At 37.7% G+C, this 12391-nt stretch overlaps 2 protein-coding genes across 4 annotated transcripts; both read left to right on the top strand.

Annotated features, from left to right (window-relative positions):
* The first annotated feature begins 5373 nt into the window (after positions 1-5373).
* LOC146956271 (uncharacterized) lies at positions 5374-7896 on the top strand. The gene is made up of 5 exons (XM_085749215.1): positions 5374-5884; positions 5969-6372; positions 6457-6633; positions 6715-6768; positions 6853-7896. The coding sequence occupies exons 1-5, from the start codon at positions 5374-5376 to the stop codon at positions 7894-7896; spliced, it is 2190 nt and encodes a 729-aa protein (XP_085605341.1).
* A 171-nt stretch (positions 7897-8067) lies between these two features.
* Positions 8068-11781, top strand: LOC146956270 (uncharacterized). Of its 3 annotated transcripts, none has more exons than XM_085728064.1 (5): positions 8068-8480; positions 8568-8913; positions 9516-9568; positions 9734-9820; positions 9976-11781. In XM_085728064.1, the coding sequence occupies exons 3-5, from the start codon at positions 9545-9547 to the stop codon at positions 11362-11364; spliced, it is 1500 nt and encodes a 499-aa protein (XP_085584190.1). In that variant the 5' UTR covers positions 8068-8480; positions 8568-8913; positions 9516-9544; the 3' UTR covers positions 11365-11781. The 3 variants fall into 3 exon arrangements, with proteins under 3 accessions (XP_085584190.1, XP_085584195.1, XP_085584187.1); XM_085728069.1 differs by having other exon boundaries at positions 9516-9612; XM_085728061.1 differs by lacking the exon at positions 9516-9568.
* Positions 11782-12391: the final 610 nt, after the last annotated feature.

Genomic DNA, 12391 nt, shown 5'->3' with positions numbered 1-12391 from the left:
TAACACTCAAGATTTTGATGCAGATCTTATTTTTTTAAAACAAAAATACCGAGTTTGAAACCCTGATCGTTTGATCTCGATTCAACAATCATCGACGTATCTACAACATTAGTATATGAGATTGTCATGTAATTAAAATTCATGTTTTTTCTCTTTTATTTATTAACTTTTCTTTAACTTGATCTACATACTATGGTCACTTTATGGAAGGAGATCTAATAACACATTTGTACTTACACTAATCAACATTTTAAGGAATTCAAATTGCATGTAATGTTGTAGTCGGGACATATTTGACCGTCTAATATGGACTATGGACTCTAATAATGTACACCGACACACGCACACACATCACATAGATAGCTTTAGATGTATGGCTAGGATATGCATGTTTAGATGTTGTTTAGGATTGTATGTTTAGATGAATGCTTAGGCTTTACACTTAGAAAAATCCTTTTCCAAAAAATATGAACAACATCACCCAAATCTTTTTCACAATAAACCTTTGGGGTCCAAAACCCCATTGATTTTCTCTTTTATTTTCTTAATCAAATTTTAATGAATTTTAATCATACTTTGACTTTCATTTTGCAAAATAACTAATCCCACCTCACGTTTTTCCAATCTTATGCCCTTGAGGCCTCTCAATCTCCATTCTTCAAACTCCAATTTTCAAACTTAAAATCAACCAACAAAAACAAAAACATTTTTGGAAGAGAACTACGGTGGATTTGATCCCTTAACCGGGTACGTAGGCAAGGAATCCAAATTCCTTCAATTCAAATAAAATAAAAATTCAAACACATTCTTCTCCCCCCAATTCTTCACTTAAAATACTCTTAGGTGTAAATATCACTTTTCAAATAGCATTTAAAAATAAAGCGCGCGCGTAGAAAGTAAAGACGGTTCCTATAGGATACTATGGTCGTTATGGGTGCCTAACACCTTCCCGTAGCGAAAACAACTCCCGGACCTCGATTCTCAAGGGTTTTGCTTATTTTTTCCCTTCCCAAGAAAAAATGAGATATCAAAGGTTAAAAAGGTTCAAACGTAATCAATGTTTGACACCCGAAAACCAAGATAAAACACAATCAACAATATAATGAGCATAATAGGCTCCTCAACGTGTGAGCACAAAGGCTGCCGGGCCTAAAGCCCCCAACTTTAATGAGCACAAAGGCTGCCGGGCGAAAAGCCCCCAACTTTAATGAGCACAAAGGTTGTCGGGCCTAAAGCCCCCAACTTTAATGAGTATGCAATGAACTCAAACTTCCAACAACTTAGACAACAACATGAACAACTCATACGACTCATAATCATGGACAACTTCTTACAACTTACAACTTAGACCAACATATAGAACCTCATGACATTAATAACCAACATTTAGGACAACATCTTGGATAGACTCATACAGCTTAATTCAGTAAGTGACATCAACATGGCAGCACAGAAACCACATCACAATATAACAGTATCAATGATAATCAAAAACATCTTAAACGTCTTATATAATCCACATAATACTCATATAACAATACCACATTATGGCAAAAGAAACTACTACTATAACCCTTAATTACAATCCCTCTCATTAAGGTTATTGATTTGGGGTCTTACTATACATCTTAGGACCCCTTTAGAGACATGAAAATAGGTCAAAAATAGTCTAAGTCAACACTTCATCGTGGCACGTTGAGGTACCATCGTGGCACGTTTGGACAGCCTAAAAATGGTTTCGTTTCTGGAAAAATCGTGGCACGTTGGACCTCCATCGTGGCACGTTCTTAGTTCGACAGACAACATCAGATTTTCTACCTTTCACGTTTTCGTGCATAAAACCTAAACCGTTAATCCGTTTTCGATGCCGTTTTCGCCTACGCGCTCCTGACACTAAGCTCTATCATATTCTATAGAAAAATTCAAGTTTAACCCACTCAAAAAAATCGTTTTCCAAAACCCCACTTAGTCACTTATTCTCAAAAACGCTTAACATCAATATTTCACATGGAAATCCCGAATTCTACCCAAATACCAAAATACTGATTAGAACGTTGTTATAGGATTAATCTATGAACTGTAAATCATCTATACATAGTTTTAACAACTTCTATACTATCAATAATCTATAACAACCTCAAAACCCTAATTCTTAAAGTCTCACCAAAACTTAACCTAATCATGCTAAATTCATTCTACAGAATTATACCCTTAATAATATTGAAAATTAGTCTCACCCTTACCTGATAATAGCAGAATCGCAGCCCTCCCTTGGTTCTTCTCTCTTTCTGACTTTTCTCCCTTTTTCTCCAAAAACGTACGTACTATTTTTCCTAACTTATGTCTGTCTATTTCTCTCTCCTTTTTACTCTTCTCACTACTAATTGCTCATCTCACAACACAGCCCAATTTTTAATATTTTTATTTTATTTCTCATATCTTATTTTATTTAATAATAAAATAAGTCATAACAACATAACAACTTCACCACAACAAAATACTCCACATAATTCAGTTATAAATCATATAACCCACTCAACTTCATGTATCATAAAATTCACACATATCAATCATGAAAATCACGTAAATCATATATATAAATATATTTTTAAATAATCGAATAATTAAGACGGGCGTTACACCAAGCGTACGTGTACATCCATTAATCAGTAGTTGTGGTTCCTGCTTCAATACACAAGGTTTGCAGAATTTTTCATGTATTAAATTCAATGAATTGATTTTTTTTAGTTGTCAAGCTGTCGATGTGTACTTTAGATAGTTTTGAGTTGATATTTTACGAAATAGGTCTCTCCTGATAGTAATTTCTCTTAATCATACACTTTCCTCTAGGCAAGACCTAACATAAAGGTCTTAATGGCTTTACCATGTGCTAGCCCTAATAGTGAATGCTTCGCATGTCGTCTTCTCTATTGTCACATGTATGACTGTAAAAGCCACAAGATACACCGTCATCACAATCATACAAGAGGCATGTTTACTCTTGTAAAACATCATTGTCATAATTAAACGTGAGATTTGCTAGCCTCATTTTTTCTTTCAATTTTAACCCTTGCGTAGCGGTACACATGACAATATGTTTATTGTCACATGTATGACCGTAAAAGCCACAAGATACACCATCATCACAATCATACAAGAGGCATGTTTACTCTTGTAAAAACATCATTGTCATAATCAAACGTGAGATTTGCTAGCCTCATTTTTTCTTTCAATTTTAACCCTTGTGTAGCGGTACACATGACAATATGTTAGGAGTTAAATCCTTTAAGGCTCTGGTTACAATATAAAATATGATCGGGGAATATAAAATACATATTGAAAAGGGATAACTTAATATATATATATATATATATATATATATATATATATATATATATTTTGACAAGATATATATATATATATATCATTGGTTTTTGAATTTGAATTGTATTTTGTTGATAATCTCCACCATAATCATTCAAGTATCGACACATCAATGATTGTTGGATCGAGACCTAACACTCAAGATTTTGATGCAGATCTTATTTTTTTAAAACAAAAATACCGAGTTTGAAACCCTGATCGTTTGATCTCGATTCAACAATCATCGACGTATCTACAACATTAGTATATGAGATTGTCATGTAATTAAAATTCATGTTTTTTCTCTTTATTAACTTTTCTTTAACTTGATCTACATACTATGGTGACTTTATGGAAGGAGATCTAATAACACATTTGTACTTACACTAATCAACATTTTAAGGAATTCAAATTGCATGTAATGCTGTAGTCGGGACATATTTGACCGTCTGATTTAAATTGAATGGTCTAAATTTATTACAAATTCATTTTCTTTATGTTGTAAATTAAAAATTCAAGTTTTAAATTTATATCGTTTAATCGTTATCGAACAATCAAATCTATTACGACTGCTCTAGACAATTCAAATCCCATTCTAAGGTATAGTGAGTTAAATTTGATAATAATAAGGGCGTTTTAGGGCGAAAACAATTTTTTTAGGGGAACAAAATTATTATTATTTTTTGAAAGAAGGAACAAATTTATTTATTTATTTTTTTTTTGACAAAGAAGGAACAAATTTATTATTACTATGAGATAATAATAAAATTGGAATCTTCAGGGCTCGTGTTAAGTCTAGGGGAGGAGGGAGGAGGTGCGGCTGTGGAGAATGTGTAGAGGTGTGGTGCGGAGTGGTGCTAGAGGCGGGGGGGGGGGGGGGGGTGTTAGAGATGAAGGTGGTTTCATGGAATGTGAGGGGGTTAGGTGGGTTGGAGAAGAGAATGGAGGTGAAACAATTGGTGAAGGAAAAACGACCGTTTATTATGTGTATTCAGGAAACAAAATTAATGGTGATTGATGGTGCTACGAGTGCGTCACTGTGGGGTGATTCAAATTATGATTTTTCCTTTCGCCCCTCAGTAAGGGCTTCCGGAGGGTTGCTTACTATGTGGGATACTTCGAAGGTGGAGGTGTGTTCGTCGTTTTCTCAGGAGCACGTACTTCAAATTCATGGCAAATTTATTAAGACAAATGAAGAATTTTTTCTATTCAATGTTTATGCACCGTGTGAGGGTCGAGCAAAGCGGGAGTTATGGGCCTCTTTATCTGTACGTTTGCAGTTGTTTAGTGGGCGGAAGGTGTGTGTGTGTGTGGAGACTTTAACGAGGTTAGATATGCGGAGGAAAGACGGTCATTAAGGGGGGATGGTGCCGCAGTTGCTACGCAATATTTCAATGTGTTCATAACCGACAATGGGTTGATAGATCTTCCATTATGTGGCCGCAGATTCACATGGTATAAAGGAGATGGGTCTTCGATGAGCAGGATTGATCGTTTTTTGTTGTCTGAAGAATGGCGTGTTCAATGACCTAATTGCTTTCAGGTAGCCCTTCTCAGGGGCCTTTCTAATCATTGTCCGCTTCAATTATCGGTAGATGAGGAAAATTGGGGACCACGTCCGACTAGAATGTTAAAGTGTTGGCAAGATTTACCGGGCTATCGTCAGTTTGTGAAAGACAAGTGGAGTTCTTTCAGAGTAGAAGGGTGGGGGGGTTATGTTCTTAAAGAAAAATTGAAGTTATTAAAATCAGCCCTGAAGGAGTGACATACAACACATGCTCAAAATTTACCGGCAAGAATTGATTCGTTAAAATCTCGGCGGTGGGATTTTGAAGAAAAAGCCGTCGAGGAGGAGTTGTCTATTGAAGAAATCGAGGAATTGAGGGACATAACACATGAAATTCATTCTTTGTCTCGAGTGAACACGAGTGTAAGTTGGCAACAATCGCGTTTACATTGGTTGAAGGAGGGAGAACAAATACAATTGTATCGCTTCTAGTGAATGGTTCTATGGTTGAAGGGGTGCAACCTATTCGGAATGCAGTTTACTCCCATTTTAAGGAGCACTTCACGGCTTCAGACACAAGTCGGCCAGGGGTAGGTAATTTGGCTTTCAAAAAGTTATTTGTTGCGGAAAGAGGGGGTCTTACTAAACCGTTTTCAGTAGATGAGGTGAAAGCCGCGGTATGGAATTGTGATAGCTACAAAAGTCCCGGACCGGATGGTGTGAATTTTGGCTTTTTGAAAGATTTTTGGGAAGAAATAAAAGGGGATGTCATGCACTTCATAACAGACTTTCACATGAATGGCAGGCTAACAAGAGGTATAAATAACACATTTATTGTTCTCATTCCTAAAGTGAATAGCCCTCAGCGTTTAAATGATTATCGTCCTATTTCTCTGGTTGGGTGCCTCTACAAAATCCTATCGAAAGTGTTAGCTAATCGCCTACAGACGGTAATGGGGAGTTTAATATCCGAGACTCAGATGACATTTGTAAAAGGTAGACAGATATTGGATGGTATCCTTATAGCAAATGAGGTGGTAGATGAGGCAAGAAAAACAAAAAAGGAATTAATGCTCTTTAAGGTTGATTTTGAAAAAGCTTATGATTCGGTGGATTGGGGGTACTTGGACGCGGTAATGAGTAAAATGTCGTTTCCGGTGTTATGGAGAAAGTGGATGAAAGAGTGCGTAACAACCGCAACGACTTCAGTTCTGGTTAACGGTAGTCCTACAGATGAGTTTCCTCTAAAATGGGGGTTACGTCAAGGTGATCCTCTCTCGCCGTTTCTTTTTCTTTTGGCGGCTGAGGGACTAAATGTCATGATGAGATCGATGGTGAACAATAATTTATTCACTGGTTATGGGGTAGGAAACGCAAACTCAGCTGTGGTTTCCCATCTTCAGTTCGCAGACGACACGCTGCTAGTTGGTGTCAAGAGTTGGGCCAACATGCAAGCTCTTCGTGCGGTTTTGTCTTTATTTGCGGGTATGTCCGATTTAAAGGTGAATTTTCACAAAAGTTTGCTGGTTGGTGTTAACATTGCGGATTCTTAGTTGAACGAGGTTGCGTCGGTACTGAATTGCAAGGTTGGGAAAGTTCCGTTTATGTATCTGGGTTTATCGATTGGGGGTGATCCTCGGAGATTGGCATTTTGGGAACCGGTTTTGAACACCATTAAATCTAGATTGACGGGATGGCACAGTCGTTTCCTTTCTTACGGTGGTCGATTGGTTCTTCTTAAATCTGTCCTGTCAGCACTGCCTGTCTATGCCCTTTCCTTTTTCAAAGCTCCGTCAGGTATAATCTCTTCCATTGAATCTATTTTTAATTTTTTTTTTTGGGAGGGAGTGAGGACAACAGGAAAATTTCCTGGATTGCTTGGAGCTCTATTTGTTTACGTAAGGAAGATAGGGGTTTGGGGGTGAGACAGTTAAATGAATTTAATCTTGCTTTATTAGGAAAATGGTGTTGGAGGTTGTTAGTGGATAGAGGAGGTTTTTGGTATAGTGTTGGTGGCGAGGTATGGTGAGGAGGCTGGGAGGTTGATGGTAGGGGGCCGGAGTGCTTCGACTTGGTGGAGAGAGTTAGCGAAGATTAGGGATGGTGTAGGTAGTGAAGGTGGGAGTTGGTTCGCTGACAGGGTAGCTACTAAGGTAGGGACGGGAATGAATACTTTATTTTGGCAGGATAGGTGGTTAGGAGACGTTCCTTTGTGTCGGCGGTTTAGTCGCCTGTTTGATTTGTCAATTTATAAGTCAAGCACGGTGGCTGAGATATTCTCTCTTGGTTGGGAGGAAGGGGGAGCGGCGTGGGGTTGTCGGAGACGTCTGTGGGATTGGGAGGAGGAGATGATAGGCGAGTGTCGTGGTTTACTTGATAATTTTGATTTGCAGTCTGATGTTCCTGACATGTGGCATTGGCTTCCCGACCCTGTGGCCGGTTATACCGTCCGTGGAGCCTATCATATTCTTTCAAACCAGGCGCATTCTATTCGGGACGACATAGGAGAGCTTGTTTGGCATAAACAGGTTCCGTTGAAGGTCTCTATCCTAGCCTGGAGGTTACTACGGGACAGGTTACCAACAAAAAACAATCTTCTTCGACGCGGTATTATACAACCCACAGCCATTCATTGTGTCACAGGGTGCGGCAATGATGAAACAACTTCTCATATATTCTTTCATTGCAGTATTTTTGGCCCTTTATGGCAGCATATTCGGCATTGGCTTGGTATATATGGAGCAGATCCGTATTCTGTTCATGATCATTTTTTGCAGTTTACATATGCTTTGGGATCATCACGGAAACAGAGATCTTTTTTGCAGCTTATTTGGTTATTGGGTGTGTGGATTTTGTGGACGGAACGAAATAATAGACTCTTCAATAATGTTCAAACTTCCATGTTAGATTTGTTAGAAAAGGTCAAGTTTAATTCGTTGTGGTGGCTTAAGGCCAATAACGTTACTTTTGTCTTAGGTTACCAAAGGTGGTGGTCAGACCCGCTACTTTGTTTGGGTATAGACTGACACCTATTTATGACTTTGTAAATTGACAGCTTGTATTTTGGGGCGTCCTCTTGAGCATACCTTGTACTAGAGGGGAACGGCTGCCGTTATTATTATAATTCATTTTTGATTCTTAAAAAAAAAATAATAAAATTGGAAAATATATAGAATTTCAAGAGAAGAAATTATATCAAGAAAGAGAAGAAATTATATTTCTTTTATTTTCTTACACACACTCTCTCTCTCTCTCTTTTCCATTTCTTTCTTTTGCAATTTTTTGCATTACACACAGAAGCCTCTCTTTCTCTCTCTCACACACATCCCAATTCTCACGGCTTTGCAATTTCTTTCCTCAAATTGAAGCCACTTTGCCTGAAAATTCCACAATCTCAAACCCAATCGAGCAAAAAAATCCATTTTCAACCCCATTTGTTTTTCTCAAATCAACCTATTCCAAATTTATTAATTTTTCTCCAAAAATAGAAGGGGAAAATCTTGTCTCAAACATGAAAAGGGATTCTTTAATTACTCTTTAAGGCACCATAATCGACCAATTTTCACACTTTGCTGTTTTTTATGTGATAATTCACATAACCCAGTACGAGGTTGTTCTAAAAATTTCAACTTTTTGATGTTTCCTAGAAAACCTAGTTGTTTTTATTTATTTATTTAATTATTTATTTTTGGTGTAGTGTTGAAGGCATGCCTGAGGTGTTGGAGATAAGTTCTGATGAAGAAGAGGATGTGAAAGAGGAATCCAAAAACACTGATTTTGAATGGATACAAGAATTGTTGTTCAATTCTGATGATGAATCTGATGGTGGTTCTGATGATGTTGTCTTCATTCATGAGAAAAAAGCACCAGAGAAGAAGTCAAAGTCTTCAACTTTGTCTGTGAAAGATGTGAAAGATGATGTTGATGATGATGATGATTGTGTGGTTTTGGAGGGTGATCCTGAAAATGGTGTTACTTCTGTTGATGAAGAGGATTCAACAGAAGGGTCAGATGATTTGGTTGTAGTTGGAGAGAAGGGTCAGGTATGTTCTTGAGTTTGTTTATTACTATAAATAAAATGGTAATTGTATGCTTGTTTACTTGAATATTATAAAAGTATAATCTTTGTGTTGTTTATGGGATAGAGAAAGAGTACAAATTCATGTTATTGCTTTGGGGAGGTTTATTGTGGACCCAGCTTGTGTTATTTCGTATTTCCGTTATAGGATTTATAATTACATGTGTTCAACCAAGTACTGGTAGGAGTGTCCAAAGTACGATGTTGTCAAATTGTTATTGTTCCAGAATACACTATCTAGTACAAAGTGTTGTCAAATTAAAGCAGCGGAATCTGAACAAACTGTTATTTTCCACAATTTGCAATTGACAACACCAAGGAAACATGTTTTTGAAGTGTTTATTGCTTTTAGTGTGGATTGTCTTTGTTCACGAAATGACATGTGAATCTAATGGGGTTGTATGTGGATTTTATACATCTATGGTTGTATCTCTAAACTATCATGTATGTGCTTTTGATCGTTCTTTTGGAAGTGGGGGAGTACTTTCTCCTAAAGTGTCAATTTGTCACACAAGATGGTACACCGTGCACCATTGCCAAGTTTAGCCTCATAGCTAATTCTTGCAGGGTGTGAAATTACCACGAGGCAAGTTAAGATGGCTGAGGAAATGTTCAAAAAGGTAGAAGAAGACCTTGATCTTTGGCCATGCGTCTTGGCTATTGTGTATGCGAAAACACTTTATTTGTCTTCTCAAACTTACTATTTTAATGCTTCTCTTTGCTTATGGGAGAAGATGTAGCCATTGTATTTCAGATAGAGGCTCATTTTGTTTTTTGACTTGCAGGTTGCATGTAGAGACTATCCTCATGCCCGACATCTGTGTGCTACATTTCCTTTCTCATCCACTCCTCATGAGAGACACTGTGGCCAGGTAAAAAACAACTAAAGATCACATATTGGACTATGTCAGGATTCACTTTTGCTTTAGTTTTTTATTTTTTTAATTCACTACTGTTTATTGTGTGTTATTTGATTCACTCAACATTATCCTTTCTGTCCCTCATTTATTTTTTCGATGACATGCAGTGCCACTGTTATGTCTGCGACTCCTTGGCACCATGTCTAAAGTGGGGCATTGGCATTTTGAGTTCAGATCATTGTCATGCAAATGATAAAACTGAGGTGTGGAAAATTAAGAGGAAAGATTTCAAGCGGACCCTGAGTTCCCCACTACCAGCTTCAATTAGTTATGGCACTTCACTCGGTATGGTACGTTCGCAAAGTAACGAAATTCTTCCTCGTGATATCGTTCAATTGTCTCCGATTTCCGTGTTACGTAATCAATCAGCCAGGTCAACTGCAATGCACACTCCCTCACTCAACTGCATGCCTCAAAATCAGGTTTCTCGGCCAAAAGCAACGTACAGCCACATCTCAGTGAATTCTGGTATGCAGAATCAGATCACTAGACCAATTAATATACCTGTATCCAAAGTCCCTAACCTAACAATCCCAAATGGTGCAAACCATGGTAGATATCTGGAATCAAGATCCGCTTTGTCGAGAGACAGAAACCGGCCTCACTCTGTACCAAAGCAGTCACTGGGTGTACGTAGTCATGCCATTCAAAGGGAGCGGGGAAGGGGTGCAAGCAGTTTAGGACCACAGCTCCTCCGTTCTCCTACGATGTCAAAAGGGGCTGTAGGCAGTATGGGGCGCACATTGGCAGCGAATCACCCGTCTCGTGGTTCATCTGGCTTCAACAATCATGTTAATTTAGTACAACAACCTTCCAGTTTTCATTCTGCTACAAGATTCTCAAGTCCCATGAATTTATCAATGTTCTCACAATCAAGTTTAGGAGGGGTCAGTTTTAGTGGTGTCAAGCTGCATACCAGGACTCCTGAACCTCAATATGGCCAAGCATCGTCCCAATTCAACGTTAGCCAGAATTTCCATCAAACATATATTCAGGGTAATGACGCTCCTCATGGAGCATGCCAGAATAGCAATCAGCATGGAAATGAGCTGCAAGTCAAAAGTAAAGATGAAATTGCTAGTGGAAATATGACACAAAGTGGAATTACAAGTCAAGATACTAGCCAATCAAATCCACAAGAAGAAAGTTCAAATATATCTGCCGGAGAATTTTCTGCTTTTGTTTCAAGTTGGACAGAGAATATCAGTCAAAGCACTGAACCTCTCATTGAATTTCCTCCTGTACAAAGCTCAAGATCTACAGACCAACCTCCTAATGTCGAGAATTCCATTACTCAGTTTATTGAAAACGTTGAACCGGTAAATGAAAGTTCTCGTATACCTTCTTCAATTGATGATTTTGAAAACTGGCTTTCGGGAAAAGAAACTGGGCCAATGACAACAGACGATGTTTTGCCATTTGAACTGAATGTACCTTCTCCAGATCCTAGTCCATTTGATGAAGATCCGAGTATGCTTTTATCTTCATGGTGGTGAATAAGTTAAACGTAGCAAGCCAAGTGCAGTCTTCAATGGAAGTGCTCAGACTTGTGTATAGTGGAACGATGCCATTACAGTGGTCACTTATTTTTTAGTGGCAGTCTTGTGACTGAGTCATTTGTGTGGCAAGTTTCATTTTTAGGCTCATCAAATGCGCTAAGAGGTGATTTGTGTTGTATGTTCACTAATCCCCATAGTTATTAATACTAAGTTAGATCTATAGGTTCTGCTAGCATAACCTAATTTAGTTTTGTTATGTTTAGTTGGATGTAGTGAAGTCTTTGCTTCTAGGGTAATGGATGTGAAGGTCAGAAGGAAGCAGAGTAAAACTAACACAATCAAAAAGTGTTTGTTTTCTATCTCATGTATTTTATTTTCATTTAAGCAGTAATTAAAGTTTCTATTTATCTAAAATTTGCGTGTAAAGTTAGTTAAGTGTAAGAGTAGTGTTATTTGAATGGAATCTCTTGCTGGCTTTGATTTACAGAGAAATTTGACATATTTTATTTCAGTACTTCTACTTCCAAGGGCTTAGTTCTAATTGCATCAAGCCTGTTTGTCTTTCAGGCTGGTGTTCTGGGTTGTGTATCTTATGGAATCAGAGATCTGATTTCATCAAGGTCGAACTCCAGGCTCTTATCCGGGGAGCTGTGTACTTTCCGAAGTAAAGTTATGACCTGATACTACTCGCCTTTTAGTGCGTATTTGGATCGACGGCAGTTTAGCGCAATCATAGTATGACAGTGATTTTGGTAAAACCACGGTGTCATTGTAATTTCATTAGTGGTTGGAGACCGTGTAGTCTTTGATATTGCATTTGAGTGTGTGTTTGGTTTTGCGGTTACAAAAACTGATTCTAAATGAATTGATTTTGTAAATTTGATTTTATTAAAAGTGAGTTGGATACATTTACATAAAAGGAGATGAACAATAAAATTTTAGTGTAAATATCACGATATCACGTTTAGACTCTAAAGATACTCCTATAACTCCTAGCTTTAAGTTAGAATCAATTTTACTTGAG

The sequence above is a fragment of the Medicago sativa genome, chromosome 1 (genome assembly GCF_051527215.1).
Source record: "Medicago sativa cultivar Bolivia chromosome 1, Bolivia_mono, whole genome shotgun sequence".
Taxonomy (NCBI): Eukaryota; Viridiplantae; Streptophyta; class Magnoliopsida; order Fabales; family Fabaceae; genus Medicago; species Medicago sativa.
This window is presented reverse-complemented; position numbering and strand designations above follow the sequence as displayed.

Bases quoted from the DNA above. Each gene is read 5' to 3' on its own strand.
- LOC146956271 (XM_085749215.1), top strand. From the start codon at position 5,374: ATGGTTGAAGGGGTGCAACCTATTCGGAATGCAGTTTACTCCCATTTT. The intron at 5,885-5,968 runs GTATCCTTATAG...ATTTTGAAAAAG, and splicing joins AGGTAGACAGATATTGGATG to CTTATGATTCGGTGGATTGG. The intron at 6,373-6,456 runs GTGAATTTTCAC...CTGAATTGCAAG, and splicing joins CGGGTATGTCCGATTTAAAG to GTTGGGAAAGTTCCGTTTAT.
- LOC146956270 (XM_085728061.1), top strand. From the start codon at position 8,578: ATGCCTGAGGTGTTGGAGATAAGTTCTGATGAAGAAGAGGATGTGAAA. The intron at 8,914-9,733 runs GTATGTTCTTGA...TTTGACTTGCAG, and splicing joins TAGTTGGAGAGAAGGGTCAG to GTTGCATGTAGAGACTATCC. The intron at 9,821-9,975 runs GTAAAAAACAAC...GATGACATGCAG, and splicing joins ATGAGAGACACTGTGGCCAG to TGCCACTGTTATGTCTGCGA.